Source organism: Metopolophium dirhodum, chromosome 4, assembly GCF_019925205.1.
Source record: "Metopolophium dirhodum isolate CAU chromosome 4, ASM1992520v1, whole genome shotgun sequence".
NCBI classification, from domain to species: Eukaryota; Metazoa; Arthropoda; class Insecta; order Hemiptera; family Aphididae; genus Metopolophium; species Metopolophium dirhodum.
This window is the reverse complement of record NC_083563.1, coordinates 14,753,522-14,774,859: the sequence shown is the minus strand read 5'-3', so window position 1 is coordinate 14,774,859 and position 21,338 is coordinate 14,753,522. Positions and strand designations below refer to the sequence as shown.

General features: G+C 27.3%; 4 protein-coding genes across 4 annotated transcripts; all 4 read right to left on the bottom strand.

Annotated features, from left to right (window-relative positions):
* Nucleotides 1-507: 507 nt before the first annotated feature.
* On the bottom strand, nt 508-5,426 carry LOC132943780 (endonuclease G, mitochondrial-like). The gene is made up of 5 exons (XM_061012879.1): nt 5,083-5,426; nt 4,753-4,946; nt 4,453-4,689; nt 4,174-4,354; nt 508-704 (listed from the first exon to the last, which is right to left on the bottom strand). Exons 1-5 carry the CDS (start codon nt 5,275-5,277, stop codon nt 621-623), a joined length of 891 nt encoding a protein of 296 aa, XP_060868862.1. The 5' UTR covers nt 5,278-5,426; the 3' UTR covers nt 508-620.
* A 1,348-nt stretch (nt 5,427-6,774) lies between these two features.
* Nucleotides 6,775-7,924, bottom strand: LOC132943915 (uncharacterized). Its single transcript, XM_061013065.1, has one exon. It carries the CDS (start codon nt 7,491-7,493, stop codon nt 6,909-6,911), a length of 585 nt encoding a protein of 194 aa, XP_060869048.1. The 5' UTR covers nt 7,494-7,924; the 3' UTR covers nt 6,775-6,908.
* On the bottom strand, nt 7,460-8,444 carry LOC132943916 (uncharacterized). The gene is made up of 3 exons (XM_061013066.1): nt 8,349-8,444; nt 7,963-8,176; nt 7,460-7,554 (listed from the first exon to the last, which is right to left on the bottom strand). Exons 1-3 carry the CDS (start codon nt 8,442-8,444, stop codon nt 7,535-7,537), a joined length of 330 nt encoding a protein of 109 aa, XP_060869049.1. The 3' UTR covers nt 7,460-7,534.
* A 4,640-nt stretch (nt 8,445-13,084) lies between these two features.
* On the bottom strand, nt 13,085-20,730 carry LOC132943682 (mitochondrial glycine transporter-like). The gene is made up of 7 exons (XM_061012723.1): nt 20,463-20,730; nt 20,289-20,395; nt 20,134-20,218; nt 15,295-15,474; nt 15,032-15,203; nt 13,719-13,876; nt 13,085-13,657 (listed from the first exon to the last, which is right to left on the bottom strand). The coding sequence occupies exons 1-7, from the start codon at nt 20,532-20,534 to the stop codon at nt 13,556-13,558; spliced, it is 876 nt and encodes a 291-aa protein (XP_060868706.1). The 5' UTR covers nt 20,535-20,730; the 3' UTR covers nt 13,085-13,555.
* Between the last annotated feature and the right edge of the window lie 608 nt (nt 20,731-21,338).

Sequence of the window (21,338 nt, the reverse complement as noted above, 5' to 3'; positions counted from 1 at the left end):
AGCAAATAATGATGTTAATTGATTATTTTTGTATATTTTAGCATATTTTTTAAATTTTTAAGAGATTATAATGAGACTATTTGAAGTTTTTTTAGAGAATACTAGCATCATATTTTAGGTATTTTAAGAGAATATAAATCCAGTCTTAAGTGATCACTGATCAGTCTTCGCCACATCCAAATCACAGGAACTGCTTACCCGTTGAGCATTAATAGTGATGCACATGTATGATGCTTCGCCATAGCCCATAGCCAATACTGCGTGTACGAGTTGCTCACATAACAATAATATTAATAAATATTACCACTAATAAACAACAAGATTGAGATCAAAAACATTATTTTGTATCCAAGTTATTATAGGGGTTACAATAGGGAATGAAATTGTACTTAGTTATAGACAAACGATTTATTTCAGGCATCACTAGTCACTTAACATGAACAACATTGCTAATATGATATTCAACATCTGAAACAAATAGAAACTCGTAGAAGAAGTAGACAGTGGTGTAGGTAAAAATATAATTTTTATTATTTTTTTTATTATGATTCATAAAATTAATATATATAAACCCTACATAATTGTATGTACTAAATACTAAGTTATTTTGATTGTAGTTATTAATTAAGTTTTGTAAATTTATCAAGTGTCAATCGCTTAAAAAATTGTAATCCTGATGCACGCTCAATTACTTCCAAAGGCATCTGAAAAACATTAAAATAATAACATAACAATTATAATTTTGTTGAAAGGGTTGAAGAACGTTTTCTTTCATTCTTTGGTTATGTTTCAATAATGTCTCACACTCATCATAATTACACATCGCTATCGGAATTTTGAAACTGATCTAACCTTATGCTAATTTCAGGATAATATTTCATAACCTAGGATTGGGTACCATAATAAAAAGGTATTCAAAATCAGCACTTGTAAAACTAACTATTTATGTAACAGCCCAATCCAAAGAACCATACGTATAATTAACTTGGACCTTAGTCTCCTAGATTTGTAGTCCAAGTGAAATGTAAGACAAATCTTAGAGTAGGACCACACAATTTTTGTTTTTAATTTGATGATATGTATATTCTTACTATTTATTTGCTGGTCTTTTACATATTTTAATTGTATAATATTATTAATAATTTTTACTTATAAAATTGAATTGTTATCTTTAATATTTAATATTTACCAACACATGTATTTTTCTTTGTAAATTTCCGCCAGTATAGAATCATATAAATAAACACATTTTTAACTCAAAATGCACTCTTTAATAGACACTAGTTGCACATAATACAGTGGTTCCCAACTCAATACTAGGCACAGACCACTTTTGTAAATTTTCCACTATAACGGTTCACGGACCACAACTTAAATTTTAACCCCTCCCACTTTGTTTCTATAGTCTAATTAGTCTACACCATTTATTTTTTTATAAGTAGGTACATATAAAAAATCAGAAATACAGTTTATGGAGGGATCTTGCACAATGCACATGTCAGATAATAATTTTGTGATCCGGAAAAAATGTTTATTTTTCACTCAACTAGACAACTTTAATTCTAACAATACATCACAATGATTACCTCAGAGGCGTCATTAGGGGGGGGGGGGGGAGTGTGCGACGGAACCAATAACATAATAGAGTAAATAATTGACCCTCCATTAATGATCCTATACAGTATACACCGATATGATTACTATAAAAAATTAATAAAATATTCATGCATGTAATATATATTAATTTTTTTATCAGCTTTATCATCAAATTTATCCCTTGATAACCATGTGAAGCGCGTTTCATTATATAAGATAGTTCGTGTCAGCTATAGTGGTATAAGCATAGCATACATAATATATTAACCCGTAGATATTCATTGATTTAAATTTAAAAATAATTAATAATGTTTTATTTTGTATGAATATTGAATAATGTTTAGTTTTGTAAATACATTTATTAAAAAAAATTCCTTTATACCGCATTTGCTTTTTATTTCTCCAAATAGTAGTAAAATGGCTTCTGTTGGCCGCTAGTTGCTACTTGTTTTAGTTGCTTATAAGCTTTTAATACTGCTAGCTATTTGAAAATTACAATATGCATTAGTTGATATGAGTAATTTTAATTAGGATAATAAAAGAGAAGGAGATAATATTAACATACTTTAAACGGCATGGTTATTGTTTGAATATTAAATGTTAAAATTGGCTTGGTTAAATGTTAAAACTGACCTGCCTAAAATCTTGCACACCCGGCAAAAAACTGAAATGACGCCCCTGGATTACCTCGATTTGCATTATGACAAAATATTCTAATTTTCCACAAAATGTATGAGGGTTTGATCAAGATTCAAGGCACATTTTTATAATTGTATTTAATTCATTAAATATTTAAGTTTGAAATTTTTAACAACATTTATTGCAATCTAAATTACAAAAATTAAAAATAAGGCTTGAACATATTACAGAAAATTTGAATATTTTTTTCAGAATGACAATCATGACAATTATTGTCGACATGTATCGTTGGAATTATAAACAGTAGTTTCTCGACAAAGAAAACGCGCATTTATGAGGTCCCTTAAGAGGATGTTAGTGCACTATTTATTTTCTCTCTCTGACCCATGCGCAACATAGCAAATTTTTTGTTCACTATAATGGTTATAATCATTTTAATTTTTCAAATTAGAGTGAAATGACCACTTTTAAAATCTAAAGGTAAGATTATTATCTAGGGCGTCTCATAAACGTTTTATTATATTTTGATTTCAAAGCGAGTAATGGATATTTTAAAATTATTGTAAATTGATTTTACATCTTAAAATATTCTTAACTAGCTTTAAAATTAAAATATAATAAAACACCTAAGAGATGCCCTAGATAATAATCTTACCTTTAAATTTTATAAGAGGTCATTTTCACTCTAATTTGAGAAATTAATATGGTTATACAATAAAATCACGATGAGTGGAAACACTCAATAACAATGTGCAGGCTTCATTTTTTTTTCAATTCTGCTTTTGTGGCTTACTGATAAACATTATTATACACATTTTCAAATAATTAGACTATTTTTGTGACTGTTAATTGACCACAAATTATTTTTTAATGCATTTTAGTGGTTGAATTTCTTTTCTAAGTTAAAAACTGGCCGAGTTATAGTAATCTGATTTTATGTAATTTGCATGGGTATAACAGATTATAAAATACGTAGTTAACAATAATAAATACGTAAAATAAAAATACAACCATGCAAATAACATAAAATCAGATTACTTCAACACGGCCATTTTTTAACTAAGAAAAGAAATTCAACCACTAAAATTCATTAAAAAATACAAAAAAAATAAATAATTTGTGGTCAAAAATAGTCTAATTATTTAAAAATGTGTATAATAATGTTTATTTGTTAGGCAAAAAAGCAGAATTGAAATATATGAAGCCTGCACATAATTATTGAGTGATTCCACTTATCGTGATCACCACGGCTCGTAAGTTCATGCATTTGCATATAAATCTTGCAAGTTGTATTTAATGCTAGATGACATAGAAATCTATTTCAAGGTACCACGGTTACATATGTGAAGTCTTATTTTACATGTTTTTGCATATTTAGAGGTTTTTTGTCTATTTGGCATATTTCTATTTTATCGGGCATATTATACATGATTTTGATATTCCTATTCATATTATTATATTAATATGCATTTTTTTTATGGAAATACTATGAAAGAATCAACATTTGACGAAAAAAACGCAATTGTTTATAATATATTTAAAATCTATATTTTTTTAATTGTGACATAAAAAAATAAAATATAACTATAAAAAAATGAATGCATAATTCATGTTATTAAAAAAATTATTTATGATTTTTTTAAGTAAATATTTTTTAAGTGTATAACTTTAGATATTTAGTGTATATAAATGCATATTTTTTAACTTTTTAAGGCATATTTCAATGCATATTTTGCCAATTTTGAGTGCATAAATGCATGCTTATTTAGGCATTTTTTAGGGCATGAACTTGCAAGCCCTGGTGATCACACTGTAATCATTATTGTGAACGTAAAATTTGCTATGTTGCGCGTGGGTGAGAGAAAGATAACAAATACTACGCTGACATCCTCTTAACTTTTTTAGGATCACTTAATTTAATATAATTGTATAAATTACTTGAAAGTCTTTTAATGGTATGTCATCAGGAATCACTTGATTTGGCATTATATAACATTCTAAATAAAATTTAGACTCTGTACTTTCAGTAACAATAATTTTATAAAAATGAGTAGGAACGGCAACGTGATTGTCACCAATTACTTGATATTTGATCCATAATTTTTCATCATCTCCTTTTCTAAAAAAATGTTTGTTTTAATTAGTAGTGTATACCTAATACCTATTTATGGACAGATTAGTTTCATTGATTAAAATAAAAATTACATAATATCTTACTTAGGCAAAAAAAGCGGACCTGAACAAATATAAATATTTTTATTATGTTTTGCTTTTTTTCTAACATATTTTTCTAAATTATTCCAAGCTGATCGGTTGAATCCTTTACCAACTTGTGGAGCAATATTTGATAAGACAAATGTTTGTTTTATTAATTCTTGACTTGCTTTATGATTCCCAGCTGCTGCTAGATGTCCACGGTCAAAACCACTATTCTTATAATCTTTATTTGTAGCTCTATAAAATATATTTTGTAAATTAATACTCTATGTTATAAGATAATATTAAGATAAAAACAACCGATAAAACTCATGAAATGAGTTATCTTCATAAAAGTCACATGACGCTCTATCTACATTAGGATTATACTGTATGCTTTCTGGTGTGAGGTGTTCTAGAACCCAATGGGGTATACGATTCCTTTGATCATAAGAAAGAACAAAATTCTTATACGAACGTACATTATCCAAACTTGGAAATCCATATTTCATAATCTTAAAATATATACATAGGTAGGTATACAAAATGTGCATAAGTAATTAAACTTAAAATAAAATAACCATAATGTACATAACTAGATAGTAAATAATAAGAATTATAATTAAATGTATTGAAATATGTATATTTTACCTGAGATATTCGCTGTTCATTATTTACAATTAGTTCCTGATTATTGGCAACAATGCCATCAGCGTACACTGCATCAAATATTTTAAATCCTGGTATTCTATGCAATGCATTTAATTCCCTATATTTTCTATCCATCCATATTCCAAGGCAAAAACTTGAAATACCAACAACTGCAGTAATATGTCTAGAAAACATTTCGAAAATCTAATAAAAAACAATCTCATTGACCTATGTCAATGTCGAATTATAATTTGAATTTGTTCTAAGAAAAATTCAAAATGGTTTTATGGCTGTTAAATGTTTTCTTCTCGGTCTTCTTGATTAAGTGATTTGTTGTTATATTTCAAAAATGTAAGTGATAACACGAATTGATAAAAGAAACATATGACAAAATTAGTTACCTATTTACATAGAACAATAATGCTATTTATAATTTTATGTTCTAAATTCTTCATTATTCAGTGATGAGACTTAAATGTGGTGGACTGTGCCACGGACCACGGTGGTCTACTAAAATATTTAAATATTGTCCGATATCAAAAATTTCCGCAACCAAATTTTTGTTACCGGAAACTATTATTATAGAAGTTATAGCCTTCCAAAGTTTGTGATTTTATGTTTATGTGCTTGCATGTAACGCTATTTGATTAAACAAGAAATTAAAAAAAAAAATTGAAAATCGTGAGGGGGTTGGTAAGTGCATTTGTTCCTAAAAGAGGAATATAAATAAGTTTATTCATTTTTATTAATTAGTTACATTTTAAATAATATGTGTTAATCATCTGATTTTTTTTTAAACCTAATTTTTAGTGTGCACCCCCGGAACCAAAAGTCTGCGCACGCCTATGGGTACTAGGTATCTACTGGTCTAGTTGACTCCCGCCAAGAAAGTATTCCCCCACCACTTAAATCTCTCGTGTTTTTGATGTTCTAGTCAATAATCAATAATTTAATATATAATTATCAGTCTTGGGTAGTATTCCGAATACTTTTAGAATACTATTTCCAAAAGTATTTTGTGATGTATTCTGAATACTTTTATAGTATGAAAATTAAATTGCTTGATTTGCATGTTATTACCTAGCATTTGATTTAAAACAAAAATACAAAATTTATATTTTATGAGTTGGAAATTTGGAATCAATAATATCTACTAATATCATACAATATCAAAATTATAACTGGTATCGTTTCATATGTTTATCAAAAATATTTTTAAGTACTTTTATAGTATTCCAAATACTTTATTCGGAATATTATATTTATCAAGTATTCGAATACATATTTGGAATTACTTAACGTTTGTAATTTCGTACCTTTTTAACTGCAGTATATACATTATATATCGAATGACTAGAACATCGAAAACACGAGATTTAAGTGGCGGGCGTCAATTAAACGTGAGTGGCGGGGGGCATATTTTCTTGGCGGGGGTCTACTAGACCAGTACCGACAATAGTCTAAAAAGAACAGTTTACTATTAACACCAAAGCATGGTTTGCATGGAATCGCCGGTAAAATATCGCGTAACCAAAATATCGCAAAACCATTATATCGCATGGAATAAATATCTCCAGCATGAAATATAGCAGTAATTTAATTATAAATAAATAATATAATTCATGCAAATAATATTGTTATATTAATATATAGTAGAATTGATAAAAATGATAAAAAATATGTATAATTTAATAAAATTGATATAAGTATTAAAAAAAATTAAATATGTATATTAATTATTAATAGAAGTATATATTCAATGAAATACCTTGAAGATAATCTTCAAACTCTCGATTATGATAATCTGCTACTACTTTCTTTACTCGTTAAGCCCAACTGACTGTCTTGTTCTTTTTATTTGGCATATTTGGATTTCCTACTATACTTTGACTTAATTTAATTTCCGTTAGGTTTTGTTGATGTCTCAAACCATTTATAAATTTATAGATTGAAGGATGTTGAGCAGAAAGTAAATGAGCAAATCCGTTGTTAAATCCTTCACAAATGTTGTTTGTTTTATCCAGGTCACTTTGTATTGCCGCATATACATTCCATAGAGGTATAGGAAATAACGGAGGATATCTTCGCCCTCGTTTTTTAGTACCAATCCAAGTCTCCTCAAAGTATGTTAGGAAAGGAAAAATAATTTGATTATTTTTAACAAAAAAATCTAATTTTAATATTTTTTCATAAGCATCACAAACATCTGATGGTGGTATAAAAGCCAGAGAAGCAAAATAACGAATTTTCGAAGAGAAAATCATATTTTCCTCGTACAACTTTTGCATTTCTGGAATTGTTTGTATTTTTTTCCAAATAGCTTTTATTAGATGAAAGTAGCAACACCATTGTTTAGTAGTAGGAAAACACTTACTGTATGATTTTCTAGAAGTCATTTCGAAATCTGTCATGATTGACTCTGGTTCGAACTCTCCAAGTTCACCTTCTTCTTCTAGAATTTCTTTTTTCTTTCTAGAAAATTAAACAAAATATCGTAAGCTTGTTCTGTTCTGTGAGTCATTACACTGTATATCAATGGGAATACGAAACCGTCATTTAATTTTCCGTGAATTACAAAAAACTGATTAAAAAGTGGTGGAGCAGATTTAAATGTTCCATCCACATACCATTGTGAAAATTTTTTAATACTTTCAAATTATCCTTTGTACAAAATACTAAAGCACACATGTTTTCACTTCCAGTCAAAATATAAAAATTTTTCTTTTTTATCTGTTATTTGATATATATATATGTATCAGGAATTTTTAGTTCTTCCACACAATTAGGGCGTATAATTGGAAATTCCTTCTTCCGTAGTCACTGAATTGTTCTTTTTTGGGAGTCAATTTTTGGAATATAAGAAATTATTTCACGAGGTACCTAGTTCTTTTGAAGCTGAAGCTAAAACCGACGCTGAAGTACTAGTATAAGTTGTTACATTTTCTTTTATTTCTGAGATAAATTGGATTGCAGCCAATCTGGATGCCTCTGGTAAATGAGTGTGATTGTCAGGGTCCCAAACAACGTTATTTGATTGTGTATGACATCTTCCAGGGCATTTTTTACTGGCATATTGACTGCACTTCCAAATAATCTGAAAATAATAAATAATAATAATAATAATAATTAAACTATTAAAGATCGGATTTTGCACAAAATGCATGTTGCTATTTTCAATTACGGCGGCCGTGTTATTCCCGCGCCCACTATTATAGATACGAGCATAGAATGTTATAAACAGTAATATTATTATTTATTTATCTTACCTCGGAATCAGCACCATATTTTTCTTTTGTTAAAGTATATCCGTTATGAACTAATACATTTTTGCCTTTTTCAGTTTTTAAAAAACTCAATTCCATTTAAAATTAAGATAAATAAAAAAAAAGGTGGGTACGTGGATGTCGCTCTGCTGTACAGTAGGTTACAAGTGGGTCACTGTAATGGATGGTGTTAAATTTGAATTCAATGATATAATATCATTGTATAAGAAAAACGATTCTGAGCGAAAACGGTCAGTCAGCCTATGATATTACCAAGACGTATATTTGATGATATTATTGTGAATAAATAGTAATTTATATATAACCTATTTACGTGGAGCCTTGTTTTAAATTTTCAATCCTTAGCCATAAAAGTTAAACATTTTATACATTTTTAACCACAAAATAATTAATAAATTATAAATTTGATAAATGTTGTCAAAATTTGAACTTTAAATGCTTATAAAAAAAAATTGTGCCTATGTATTTTTAATATTTTTCAACTGCTATTAGAACGATATATCAGGAGCCTTATATTAAATTTTCACGCTTTTTTACCCAACAAATAAAAATTTATTGATATTTATAGAAAAAATAACTAAAAAAATTTAAAACTGACAATGTCCGTAAACAGCTCAAAAAGAGTCAAAATATTTTCAAATTTTATGGTGTATAGAAAATGCTAATATAAACATTCAGTGAAATTTTCAAGTATCTACAGTCATTCGTTTTTTAATTACAATAAAATAAGAAAATTGTTACATGAGAAATCGAGTAAATATCAAATGTTGTAAAAATATAAATTTCAGACGCTCATAAAAATGTAATTTAATATTCTTGTAGACATTTTTTTTTTGATAAAGGTTGACAAACTTATGAGTAATCTTATATTACATTTTCAAATCTTAGATTTAAAAAGAAAAATTTTTATGAATTCTCAACTCAAAATAATTTACTAATTTTCGTGATTTTTCCGTATTTTGTCAAAATTTGAATTTTAAATGCTTATGAATAAAAACTGTGACTAAGGATTTTTAATTTTTTTCATCTGCCTTTGAAACAATAGCCTAGGAGTCCTCTATTAAATTTTCAAGCTTTTTTACTCAACAGATAAAATTTTATTGATATTTATAGAAAAAAAAACTAAAAAAATTGAAAACTGACAATGTCCGTAAACAGCTCAATTCAAAATTGTATGGTGTATAGAAAATGCTAATATAAACATTCAGTCAAAATTTCATGTACCTACCTGGTCATTTGTTTTAGAGTTACACCAAAAACAAAAATCGATTTTCTCGAAAACAGATTTTGCGTAAAAATTCCCGTTTTTCCTTAATTTTTCTTTTGTTTTTCACGTCGCTTTTGAAAACTACTGGGAAATTTTTACTTTTGACCCCCCAAAGTACCAACTAGATTCACTTTCCTATCAGATAAGTTACTGTTGGAGAAATTCCAAGCACTTCTACTTTCCTAAAAGGTGATGACAGACACAAAAGTAAAAAAAAAATTTAAAAAAACACACATCATTGTACAATCAATACATTCATCGCTTCGCTCAAAATCTAAAATGCAAACATAATATTGTAAACCATTACTCAAATGTATTATTCAACGAATGTATACAATATATGATGATTGATGAATGTAAAGATAGGCTAAAAAAAAATGGTATTCTTTAAAAATAAATAGGTAGATTTAAGCATTAAAAATTAATCACTTTTCGTATAGTCACCTGGACGGAATATATAAAACAAAGAAGGCTCCAGTTAAACTCCAAACGTAAGTCTCTTTACCCACTTATAGTCCTTTAGGACAGCATTCTAAACTTAGCCAAAAAGACAATTTGCTATACCATACAAAACTCTGCTAAAACCAATGTTGTCTTATGACAACCAACTATGGGGTGCTATATGCAAATATTTACCAATAAAATACAATCGATTTCATTATCTATTGACAAGGCTGGGCATTAACGAGTTAAGTCATTACTTATTTTTAACTTATTAAGTACTTACTAGTTCACTGTTTTAAATAAATTAACTTTAACTTAACTCATTTGTATCTACGTTAACTTTAAATCAACTTATATTATTTTTAATATTCTCAATTAAAAGCCACAGAGAAAAAATACAAAAATTATCCTTGAACATAAAAATACTGATCATATCAATATCATAGTATTAACGTATGCAGAAATTATCATTATGCATCCTGAGATCCAGGATCTTATTATCCTTTCGATGCCTGTTGCGACATCACGTCTAACCTATCATAGTGCTATCCCACTGAGCATATATTAGTTTTGTATGTAAAGAGGTCTTCCACACTGGACAAACGTACTCTGTCACAGAGAAACATAATGCAATGGCATAATAAATGGCTGATATTCGTAATGTATCCTGGTCCACCCCCATTTGGACCCTACTAATTTCCATATTATTCCATTCCTTGTGTTTACTTTTTCTGCGTTTTTTCACAATGATTCTTGTATGTAAGTATTCTGTCTAATGTTACACCTAAGTATGTTGGTGTGTATCAGTGTTAAAAAAATTCTCCTTACCTTTTTACTTTTATTTTTCTGTTCGCCTGCTTTTTACGTAGTATATTTTTTAAATTTTACTGTGTATAGAAAAGGAAAATATAAACATTAGTTAAATTGTCATGTATTTACAGTCATTCGTTTTATAATTACAACAAAATAAGAAATCGCTATTTGAAAAATCGAGTGAATATCTAATGATGTAAAAATATGAACTTCAAACGCTCATAAAAATTTAATTTGACTATATTGTTAACATTTTTTTTTTGATAAAGCTAGAAAAACTTATGAGGAATCTTGTATTACATTTTAAAATATTAGATTTAAAAACAAACATTTTTATGAATTTCTAACTCGAATTAAATTGCACATTTTCGTGATTTTTACGTATTTTGTAAGGCTCCTGTTATATTAAATTTTCATGCTTTTTTACCCAACAAATAAAATTTTATTGATATTTATAGAAAAAAAAACTAAAAAAATTTAAAACTGACAATGTCCGTAAACAGCTCAAAAAGAGTCAAAATATTTTCAAATTTTATGGTGTATAGAAAATGCTAATATAAACATTCAGTATAATTTTCAAGTATCTACAGTCATTCGTTTTTTAATTACAATAAAATAAGAAAATTGTTACATGAGAAATCGAGTGAATATCAAATGTTGTAAAAATATAAATTTCAGACGCTCATAAAAATTTAATTTAATATTCTTGTACACATTTTTTTTTTGATAAAGGTAGACAAACTTATGAGTAATCTTATATTACATTTTCAATGTCCGTAAACAGCTCAAAATAAATGTTATGGTGTATAGGAAATGCAATTATAAACATTCAGTCAAAATGTCATGTCCCTACGGTCATTTGTTTTAGAGTTACACCAAAAACAAAAATCGATTTTCTCGAAAACATATTTTGCGTAAAAATTCCCGTTTTTCCTTAATTTTTCTTTTGTTTTTCACGTCGCTTTTGAAAACTACTGGGAAATTTTTACTTTTGACCCTCCAAAGTACCAACTAGATTCACTTTGCTATCAGAAAAGTTACTGTTGGAGAAAATCCAAGCACTTTTACTGTCCTAAAAGGTGATGACAGATACAAAAGTAAAAAAATTAAAAATTATAAAAAAAACACACATCATTGTAAAATCAATACATTCATCGCGATCGCTTCGCTCAGTATCTAAAAACTGTAAAACTATATAAAAGTGTGAAACTATAAAAGCGTCAGTCACAGTTGACAGTACAAAGTATTATTAAATAGAAATTATAAAATGAAAAATCAGTATACTTGAATGCATTGCTAGCTAAAAGGTGAATACGATTAGATAAGATGAAGTCAAATGCAATATACAGACGCTATAGTAATGTAAAGCTGTATTATTATTTATTTCTTTACGATATAATTGTTTCACAATATTTTAGTTACGATATTTTGGTCACGCGATATTTTACCGGTGATATTTTGCCGGGGTACCGTTTGCATGTGGTATGGAAAAAACATGAGTACATAACTAGTAACGACTAGCCAGCGGCCAAGCAACAACTATTGAAAAGTTTGACAACTATTACATAACTAAAGTATTAATAATAATGTCAGCCCAGCCGACTGAACAATTTACGGCAGCTAGCGACTCTAGCAACTATGTATTATTACAGTAAAGACAATTTATTAAAAAAAGAAAATATATTAATTGTTTATTTTTTCAAATATAATTTAATGTTGTAAATAGGTACATTTTTTGTTTGGCACCTATGTATATATAATATGTGTATAATAATCTATTTCATCTGTTTATTTATCCTATTCTTGATTCTAGACAACTTAGCCAAGGACAGTTATTATGGTCAATTTTAACCCAGATATTTTTACCTAGATTCACAAAATATATAGATCATAAACTTTAAAATGATAAATTAGTAATATTATTAATACCTACAGTTGTATTAAATAATATACCATGTGTGAGGTGGTTGTTTGTTAATAGTGCATTAGCTGTAACAGTGCGCCAGTAGGTACCAGCTGATGGAACAAAAAAATATATTAAGTATAAATATATGTAAGTTTAAAATTAATAAAGCTTATGATTGCCACTGTCTTGAATGCAATTAGTTGTATCAATACTGACTTAAGTTTTTTTTATACATTTAATATGTAGGTATAAATAATTTTTTTAATAATTGACAAGAACCAATGTATATTATTAATGGTTGAAATAAATTACACTATAATTTAACATTTAAATGTTAACAAATGATTTACATAACTAATACCTCATATTATATAATCTAAATAATAAAAATAATAAACTACAGTCCACAGAAAAATAAACAAATTAAAAATGCACTAAATAAAATAACCTATCAAATTATGCATAAAATTAAAAAATCTACTGAGGGTAACTAGAGAACTTAAAATAAAAATATACTATTCTAAATATGTTGCTAAAATATTTCAGTCCAATTAATTTTAAGATTACAGTTATACATAAAAAATAATATTGAAGTTTCTCTTCTTTATTTGATTTCTTTCTAATATAAAACTAAGATATGATAATATTGTATAGATATTTTTAAAGAATTCTAACATTTTTTAAACAATATTATATGTACACATAAGACACATTATTACATAAATAATTAAAAATATTATAATCTAAGTTACTAATCATCTAAGTTAATTTTTCATACACAGTCCATGTCAATGCAGCCATTAAAGATCGTCTTAAAACTCGAAGAGACAGTCCTTTAAAATAGCCAGCTATTCCATATTTCTGAAAACAAGTTAATCGTTTGAATTGCTTGAAATTAATTCTAATAATAGTATGTATCTACTTGTTTAATTAAAATAATAGCATCGATTAAAAGAAGTTTTTCTTTTGATACTTGCTGACTAGTTTTTATACAATCAAATGGTTGAGTTATACAGGATGCTAATCCTCCGGCAAAAAGACCACATCCAAAAATATAAAATGGTTGTTTGTTGTCTAATTCTAATTGAACAAAACAATAACATTATTTGATAAGTTATTTATATTATATATTGATTTTAATTATTTTTTATGAAAGTGAAAAATAGTATTCAAGAAGCAGCACAATTAAGTGACATGTCCAGACTTTTGGATCTGTGTGTGTATGGAGGGGGGCCTACATTTGTTTCTGATCAAAATGGATGAAAATTTAATTCAAGGTGAATCATAAGCATATATTTTAATATTTTAAAAATTATCTAAGACACATAGGCCTATTTTTTATGAGCATTTGAAGTTTAAATTTTGAAAAATCTGTTAAGATCACATACAAATTATAAATTACTTTGTACTTAAAAAATGAACACAATCTTCCTTTAGTTCTAACATTATGAAATTAAGTTTCAACTATCAAATACATAGGCATACATTTTTTTATAGGTGTTTAACTTCAAAGGGGTTTGACAAAATAGGTTCCCACCGCAGCCGAGGTGCACAGATGCCCGATTTGTGTTTCTCACTTTAATCAGAGTATTAAGTATTAACTATTAACTATACAAGACATTAGTATATAATATGTTTTTGTAAAAAAAACTTAGTTTATAAAGTTGTTTCTAAAAAATGTTCATGCGTGTTTATGAAACACGCTAGGATATGACTATATATACATTATACTTGACTTAGATAAATGTTTTTACAGTCAAAAATTTTCTAAAAAATAGATTTACAAATAGGGTAATTATTTTTCAAAAATATGTAGATCAGATTTTAAATCTTTTATTTTTAGTAAAAATGTTAAATGATACATGTAGCATGTACGTCAATAAATTATATATAAAAAAATAATTAATAAATATTGATTAGAACAAAAGTTATTTAATTTGTCAGATCTTCCTGTTACACCCTGTATATTATATTCAAAATGTATCTATTTTTTTTTTTATATTGATCTTAAGCCCAGAGATTATGACAATTAGCGGGGGTTAGGGGGTAATGAACTACGAACCCGGGTCCGCGGATGGTCACCCATCCGAGAGCTAGTAGGAGCGAGCGTTACTTACTCTCATCGCATTGCGCGACTAGTGGCAGTTAACGCACCACGCCAAACCACAAAACATTTTGTTATATATATATAAAAAATATAAAACTTTTCACTATATTTAATTTTGTAATACTTGCCTCCTTGTAATGTTATATTTTTTAATTTGATAAAAATCATAAAATATAATGCAGAAAATGGAGCATCTCGCAAAATTGTTGGTGTCCATCCACGACACAAAACTTTCCAACCTTCCAACCTATAAATTTCAGATAGGCCACGGATTAAAGTCGTATAACTATACTGTCCACTCTGAAAATAAATGTTATCGTTTTAGAATTATCAACTTAAGTAAAAAGTAATTAAAATGAATACAACGTAGGTACATAAGTTACTTACTTACTTCTACTCTAGTTTTTAAAACAGTGAAAGGCATTAATACAGAAACAGTAATACATCGTGCACTAAATCCAGCTATCCCGGACTTCACCATAGAAGTCTCATTGTTTTTTGTTAGATACGAATATATTAACTGTGTAAGTGATATATGAATGGCAATTCCTGGAATATTGCGTACAAGAGACTAAAAATATAAAAACTTAGTAATTAAAAGTATACAGAATAGAAAGCCCTACCTACTATGTTTATATTATTTTAGGTAGGTAGGTACGTAAATTCAAAATGTATACATAAATAATTATTAATTATTAAATTATGTTAGATTTAGCAGCGGGTCCATTTTCCTCCAAAAATGAGATAGGTACCGTTTTCCTCCAAAATAAAAAGTTAGATTCCATTTTTCTTCAAATATTAAAATATTAAGGCAATATTCTTATAAAGAAAAACCAAATATATTTATGTAGCTCAATAATGAGAAACAAATTCAAACAGATATTTAATGTAAAATAACATGTATTCATATTAAAAAAAAAAAAATAAAGACTAGGCACTATTAGTACCGAGCAAACAAACGGCGTATAAAGTAATCGGCAATGGATTTATTAAATTTCAAAACGTAGAAATTTAAAAGTAATACAATCATTTAAATAATTATTCATCTGTCTGATATTTCTTTTCTTTAAACAGGTATTCATTTGTCGCTGAAATGTCGTAAAATAATAAAAAAAATAAAGTTACCTAACTATATAATTGTTAATAATTCATAGGTAATTGTATTATGTTTATTTATTATAACTATTATATTCGACTATTTGTGTTAAACATAAACATTATTTTTCTTAATTCTTTATTGGGGGAAATTGGAAAGTAGAGGAAAATGGTTAAGATTTATTTATTTATTTTTGGTAAATTGATAGGTAGTGGAGGAAAGCGGTATCTCATTTTTGGGGAAAACCGGAAAACGGCTACGACCAGATTCAGGGCGTAGCGATTTTACAGTAGTGTACGTTTTATTTTTGTTTGTTGTTTCCTTTTGTACTCTGAAGCAGTAAAATTCTTTCGATTTTAAACTTTCTGTTAGAAAATTAGATGTAGTTGGTACTTTGGGTACCTAACAAAAAGTAGTAATAATAGTTTAACAACTTTAATATTTAAAAGCTTTTTCCTTTTAACGATGGATTAATTATTATCATAAACTACAGAGGGAAATAAGGAATAAAATGTAATAAAACAACATATTTTATGCAAGTTGATTGGTTATACGACATTTGACGACCAACGTAATTGACGTTTCCGCTTTTTTCCCTTTTTCCCACTGTCGGGGTCTGGTGGGATTGGGGAATGTGCATAATTGATGAGAATTTGAGATCTAACTAGTTAATATTGACCTAGTAAGTAGTAACAAGGAATATATCCATATATTATAATATAAGGATATTCCAAATTTTTTAAATGCTATTGCTATTTCATTAGAAAATAGTGTAGGTTAACACTGTAATCTACGTAATTGTATTATTTGACATTTTAACTTAAATTATTTGACTATATAACAATTTCATAATGTTTTTGATAATTTATAAAATTATTTTCGAAATGTTTAAATTTGGATATTTTGACCGATTACCATAATAATTGTAACCAACTATAACATGGACTTAAATAAGTCATGCAGTCCACACGGTAGACACTAGACAGTCGACAGGCTGTATAAGAATCACACGTGACATTAGTTTAGCTTTAAAGTTTAAAGGTATAAACCATGTATACGAAATTATTGATATCCAAAATCCAAGTATGATTAACAATAAACATAATATGTCATCTTATAATATTATTATATATTTAAATCGTATATATTAATATTTATCGTATTTTTATTAAATTTGCATAATACAAATGAAAATATTTCAATTTAACTATAATCTATAAGGCAAGACTATAAAAGTAAAATATCTAATCCGTTAAATTCTTAGAATCATAATAATAAACTAACGATTTATGAGATTATGGCCATATATAGGTACGCCCATACCACCACATGTTTAGGAGTTTTGAACTATAACCATTATAAATATTAGTAAATGCTAAATATTGAGTAAGTATACTTAATATAATTTGATATTATAAATTATCAGTCCGTAAAAAATTAACAACAAATATTTTATTATTTATTATTATTATAACTAGGTAGGTATATAAGTTAATTTGAGTATACAGGGCGATTAAAAAATTACTATTTAATAATAAAACATTGTTGTTTGATAAGTTATTACGAACTAATTGTAGTTTAATTATTTTATTTTAATTTAATAATGAATAGGTATGTATTTATAATAATTTTCTACGAACTAATTTTAATTTATTTTTTTATTTTTATTCAACAACTAATATGTATTTAAATCATTTTTTTTTCGGACTTTTTTTCCTTATATCACTATCTTTCCCGACCCTCGTATTGAAAGCCACAGACCTAACGACTTTTACGAGTCACATCATTCGCTACTCAGTAGAAAGTAGTATACCTATAGTACTTAAGTAGACACTAGGCAGTTTTAAATAGTAACGACAGTTGTTATAACTATTGTAGCCTGTAGGCACAACGCACAAATGCACATTGGAGTAGGTACCAATATTAGGAAAAAAAGCTTAACCTGAGGGTCACCAAAGATAGTTTGGGGGTACCCAAAAATAATGAACAAATGATTATTCATATCAAAATATATATTGTTTTAAAAATCAATCTAATTATTAGTTCGGTAGGTACGAATGTTCAATAACATGTCGAATAAAATAGCGTATTTTATTATCTTATCTGACGACGGATTATTTATATACTATAATATACAAGTGATTGTGGTCGATCAATATTAATTTTATCTGGTTATGTTTACACTCGTAGCACGTACACGGTACTTACTTCGACAATTTTAATCGCAAATATTGAAATATATTATTAAGTCATTAATTGAGTAGGTATTGAGTTTGAGTAATATCGAACATATTGCACGCGATATAAAATCAATTTCGTTCTATACAGTGTACCTGTACTGTGATTTTCTTAATATCGATAAATTGTTCATAATATATTATTTATTTTTTGAAAGGCTCGCATTAAAAAAAAAAAATGGGGATGATTTGAAAAAGGTAAAAAACCTTTGCGTTAAACAATATTTTAACAATAGCAACATAATAAATTAATAACACATTACATTCAATCACAAACCAATAATTATTAAATCCAATAAAATCGCAACTAAGCAATAAACAAATTATTAATTTCGTCAATATAACTATTCAAGATAACCTACCAAAAATTGTCAAGTAATTTATTTACACAAAATATATTTGGTTTGATAAAATAAGCTCCATCTTCAAAAAATGTATTCAAATTTTTATTGACATTCACATAAATGAACATAATATCATAAATGTATAAAATTAATCAAACTTAAACATTTTTTTTAATAAGAAGTAATCGAAAAGCGGATAAAATTCTTTCAAAATGTTCTGGATTGCTTATTGTTTAATTATAATTTGTCTATTTTGTTGACATTTGTTTTGCTCATAATTAATAATTATACAATCATTTTTACAAAGAAAATCTATACTATATAGCTAATAATTTGTGAAATTCTACATTAATATTTTCTCTGATGATCTGAATTTGATCTTGAATGTTAGACGCAGCTTCCAAAGCAGATTTTAAATTAGAGAATTTATTTTAAAGAAAATTACAATTATTTATGATTGGAATTTGGAAATTTAATTTTCTGAACTAAAAGTATCAGAATCTTGCCAAAGATGTATTGAATACAATCATCAATCAATGGCAGATTTACAGGGGGCCGGTCCAGGGGTACTGGACCCCCCCCCCCCCCCATGTAAAACATGTTGAAAATCAGCCACTGAATACAATGCATCTAAAACAGTTTGTTGAAATAATAATACAAGCGTCATGAGTCACGACTCATGACGATCTACACAACAAGTAGCATATAGTTGTTTAAGTTTAAATTATTTAGTTTGCGGGGAAAATTCTTCGATTGTCATATGTAAAATATGTTGTCTTTTTGGATACCCAAAAAAAATGTATATAGTTTGAATTGTACCCATACGAATCCTAATATCTTGAAATAAAAGTACTTATACCTACAATGCAATTATAATAGCAAATATTATGTTTTTGTGCTCCATTACATCTGTCACTTATGGGAATAAAAAGAGTTACACTGGGCAAGAAAGGTATTATTAACAATAATAAATAAGAGTGATAGCATAAATATAGACCTATATTAGCCATATTCTTAAACAAACATTTGATCACTATACTTGTTAAAAACATGAAGTACTAATGGTTTATTTCTAAAATAAGTATTTACCTAATAATATAATTTTAATATTGATTTATTTTAGTTTAAATAATTATCGCCCAAGCTAGAGGGTATCCATACTGGTGGGCCTCCCTCCTCACGCCATTCATGTTGTTGTTTCTTATTATATTATCAAATTTAACTATTGTATGTATATAAATATTACAGATTGTAAATATTCTATTTTATCTTATAAAAAAAAAAAAAAAATAATTATCTATTAAGTGATTAAATATTTATTTTTACTAACCAAAATTTATGATTATTTGTTATTGATTGAAAATTGTTACTTTGGTATTATTATTATATAATATTATTTATTTTATAGTTCAATTAAAACACCAAAAATTATTTAAGAATACTACAATTTTATGGTAAAGTTCTATAGAGGTTATTTTAAATATAACAAAGTAGATTAAGTAAAATATAGATGCATTTAATAGAATATAAAATATAATTAGGTAGGTACTTACCGGAGACAGTCCTCTCCAAAATCCATAATAAGATTCTTGCTGCCAGACTGACTTTGTGGCATTGATTATTCCTAATTTATTGTCACTAATAATACAATGTTAATTAAATTATACAACAAACATATTATTTTTTTTAACAGTTCAGCTTCAATTACTTTCTAGGGTTTTGTAAGACTGTTTTGACAACGTCAAAAGGTTGAAATAAAACTGTAGAGAATAATCCAGATGTAGAACCGGCAATAAATGACTTTAATATCGGATGCTATAAAATTATGATATAATTTATTATAATTTAAAAATCAAGTACATAATACATCAAAGCTACTTACCTCATGAACAAACTTACTAATACAAATATTATTATTCCGGTTTGATCCGTTAATATCAAAAGTAGACTCCATATTAAGTTGTGAAGTCGTTTATTGATTTAAAACTATATAAACATTTGAAATCTTTAAATTTTAACTGTTCTACGTTGTTAACTATTAAAATTTAAAATTCAATATTATGACTATTTAGTATATTTGTTAGTAATCTCTAATCAGTAGTCCACATTGTTATCAGTATTCAATACCGACTATCAAAATGTGTTATTGAATCGATAACAATATCGAATGTGATAATGACGAGTTTTGCATACAGCGCAAGCCAGTGGCGTATACAAGGTGTGGAACGTGGGAGTCAGATCCCCTCCCATTGGCTTTGGAGTGGATAATCTCCCATATTGTGTTTGATGTGATTTTTGAATTAATTCAAATTATATTCATTGTTCCTTATTATTAAATATTTTACCACCTAAGTAAAAAGTTTTGAGAGGGTGGGGAAAAATCCAATTTTCCCCTCCCATTTTGCTATTTTGTTTTCTTTTTTTGATCCCCCCCACGAATTGAGATAATATATTTTAATTAAGGTATATCTTAATTCGTAATCCCCCCCCCCCCTTTCAGAAATCATGTCTACCCTCTGACATGGCAGTAGCCTACGCAGGATTGTAGTTCGGTTAAGGTTTTACCTGAGTAAATAATTTACATTATTTTTTGCTAAACAGTTTTTATATAATTGGTTATAACTTATAACAAATTATATAGTTAGCCTCAAATTTAGTCTACATTTAGAACACTTGAGTGTTTAACCTGGACGACGGGCTGGACACCTGGTCATCAATAGGGCTTTTTCGGGTCGTAATAAACATGGTGATAATCGAT

Excerpts from the sequence above, each read along its gene's own strand:
- LOC132943780 (XM_061012879.1), bottom strand. The coding sequence starts at position 5,277 with ATGTTTTCTAGACATATTACTGCAGTTGTTGGTATTTCAAGTTTTTGC. Across the intron at positions 4,947-5,082 it reads ATGAACAGCGAATATCTCAG|ATTATGAAATATGGATTTCC; the intron begins GTAAAATATACA and ends ATATATTTTAAG. Across the intron at positions 4,690-4,752 it reads TCATTTCATGAGTTTTATCG|AGCTACAAATAAAGATTATA; the intron begins GTTGTTTTTATC and ends TATATTTTATAG.
- LOC132943915 (XM_061013065.1), bottom strand. The coding sequence starts at position 7,493 with ATGACAGATTTCGAAATGACTTCTAGAAAATCATACAGTAAGTGTTTT.
- LOC132943916 (XM_061013066.1), bottom strand. The coding sequence starts at position 8,444 with ATGGAATTGAGTTTTTTAAAAACTGAAAAAGGCAAAAATGTATTAGTT. Across the intron at positions 8,177-8,348 it reads AATATGGTGCTGATTCCGAG|ATTATTTGGAAGTGCAGTCA; the intron begins GTAAGATAAATA and ends TATTATTTTCAG. Across the intron at positions 7,555-7,962 it reads TTCAGCTTCAAAAGAACTAG|AAAGAAAAAAGAAATTCTAG; the intron begins GTACCTCGTGAA and ends TTAATTTTCTAG.
- LOC132943682 (XM_061012723.1), bottom strand. The coding sequence starts at position 20,534 with ATGGAGTCTACTTTTGATATTAACGGATCAAACCGGAATAATAATATT. Across the intron at positions 15,475-20,133 it reads TTTGGAGAGGACTGTCTCCG|TCTCTTGTACGCAATATTCC; the intron begins GTAAGTACCTAC and ends TTATATTTTTAG. Across the intron at positions 13,877-15,031 it reads AAATATAACATTACAAGGAG|AATTAGACAACAAACAACCA; the intron begins GCAAGTATTACA and ends TTGTTCAATTAG.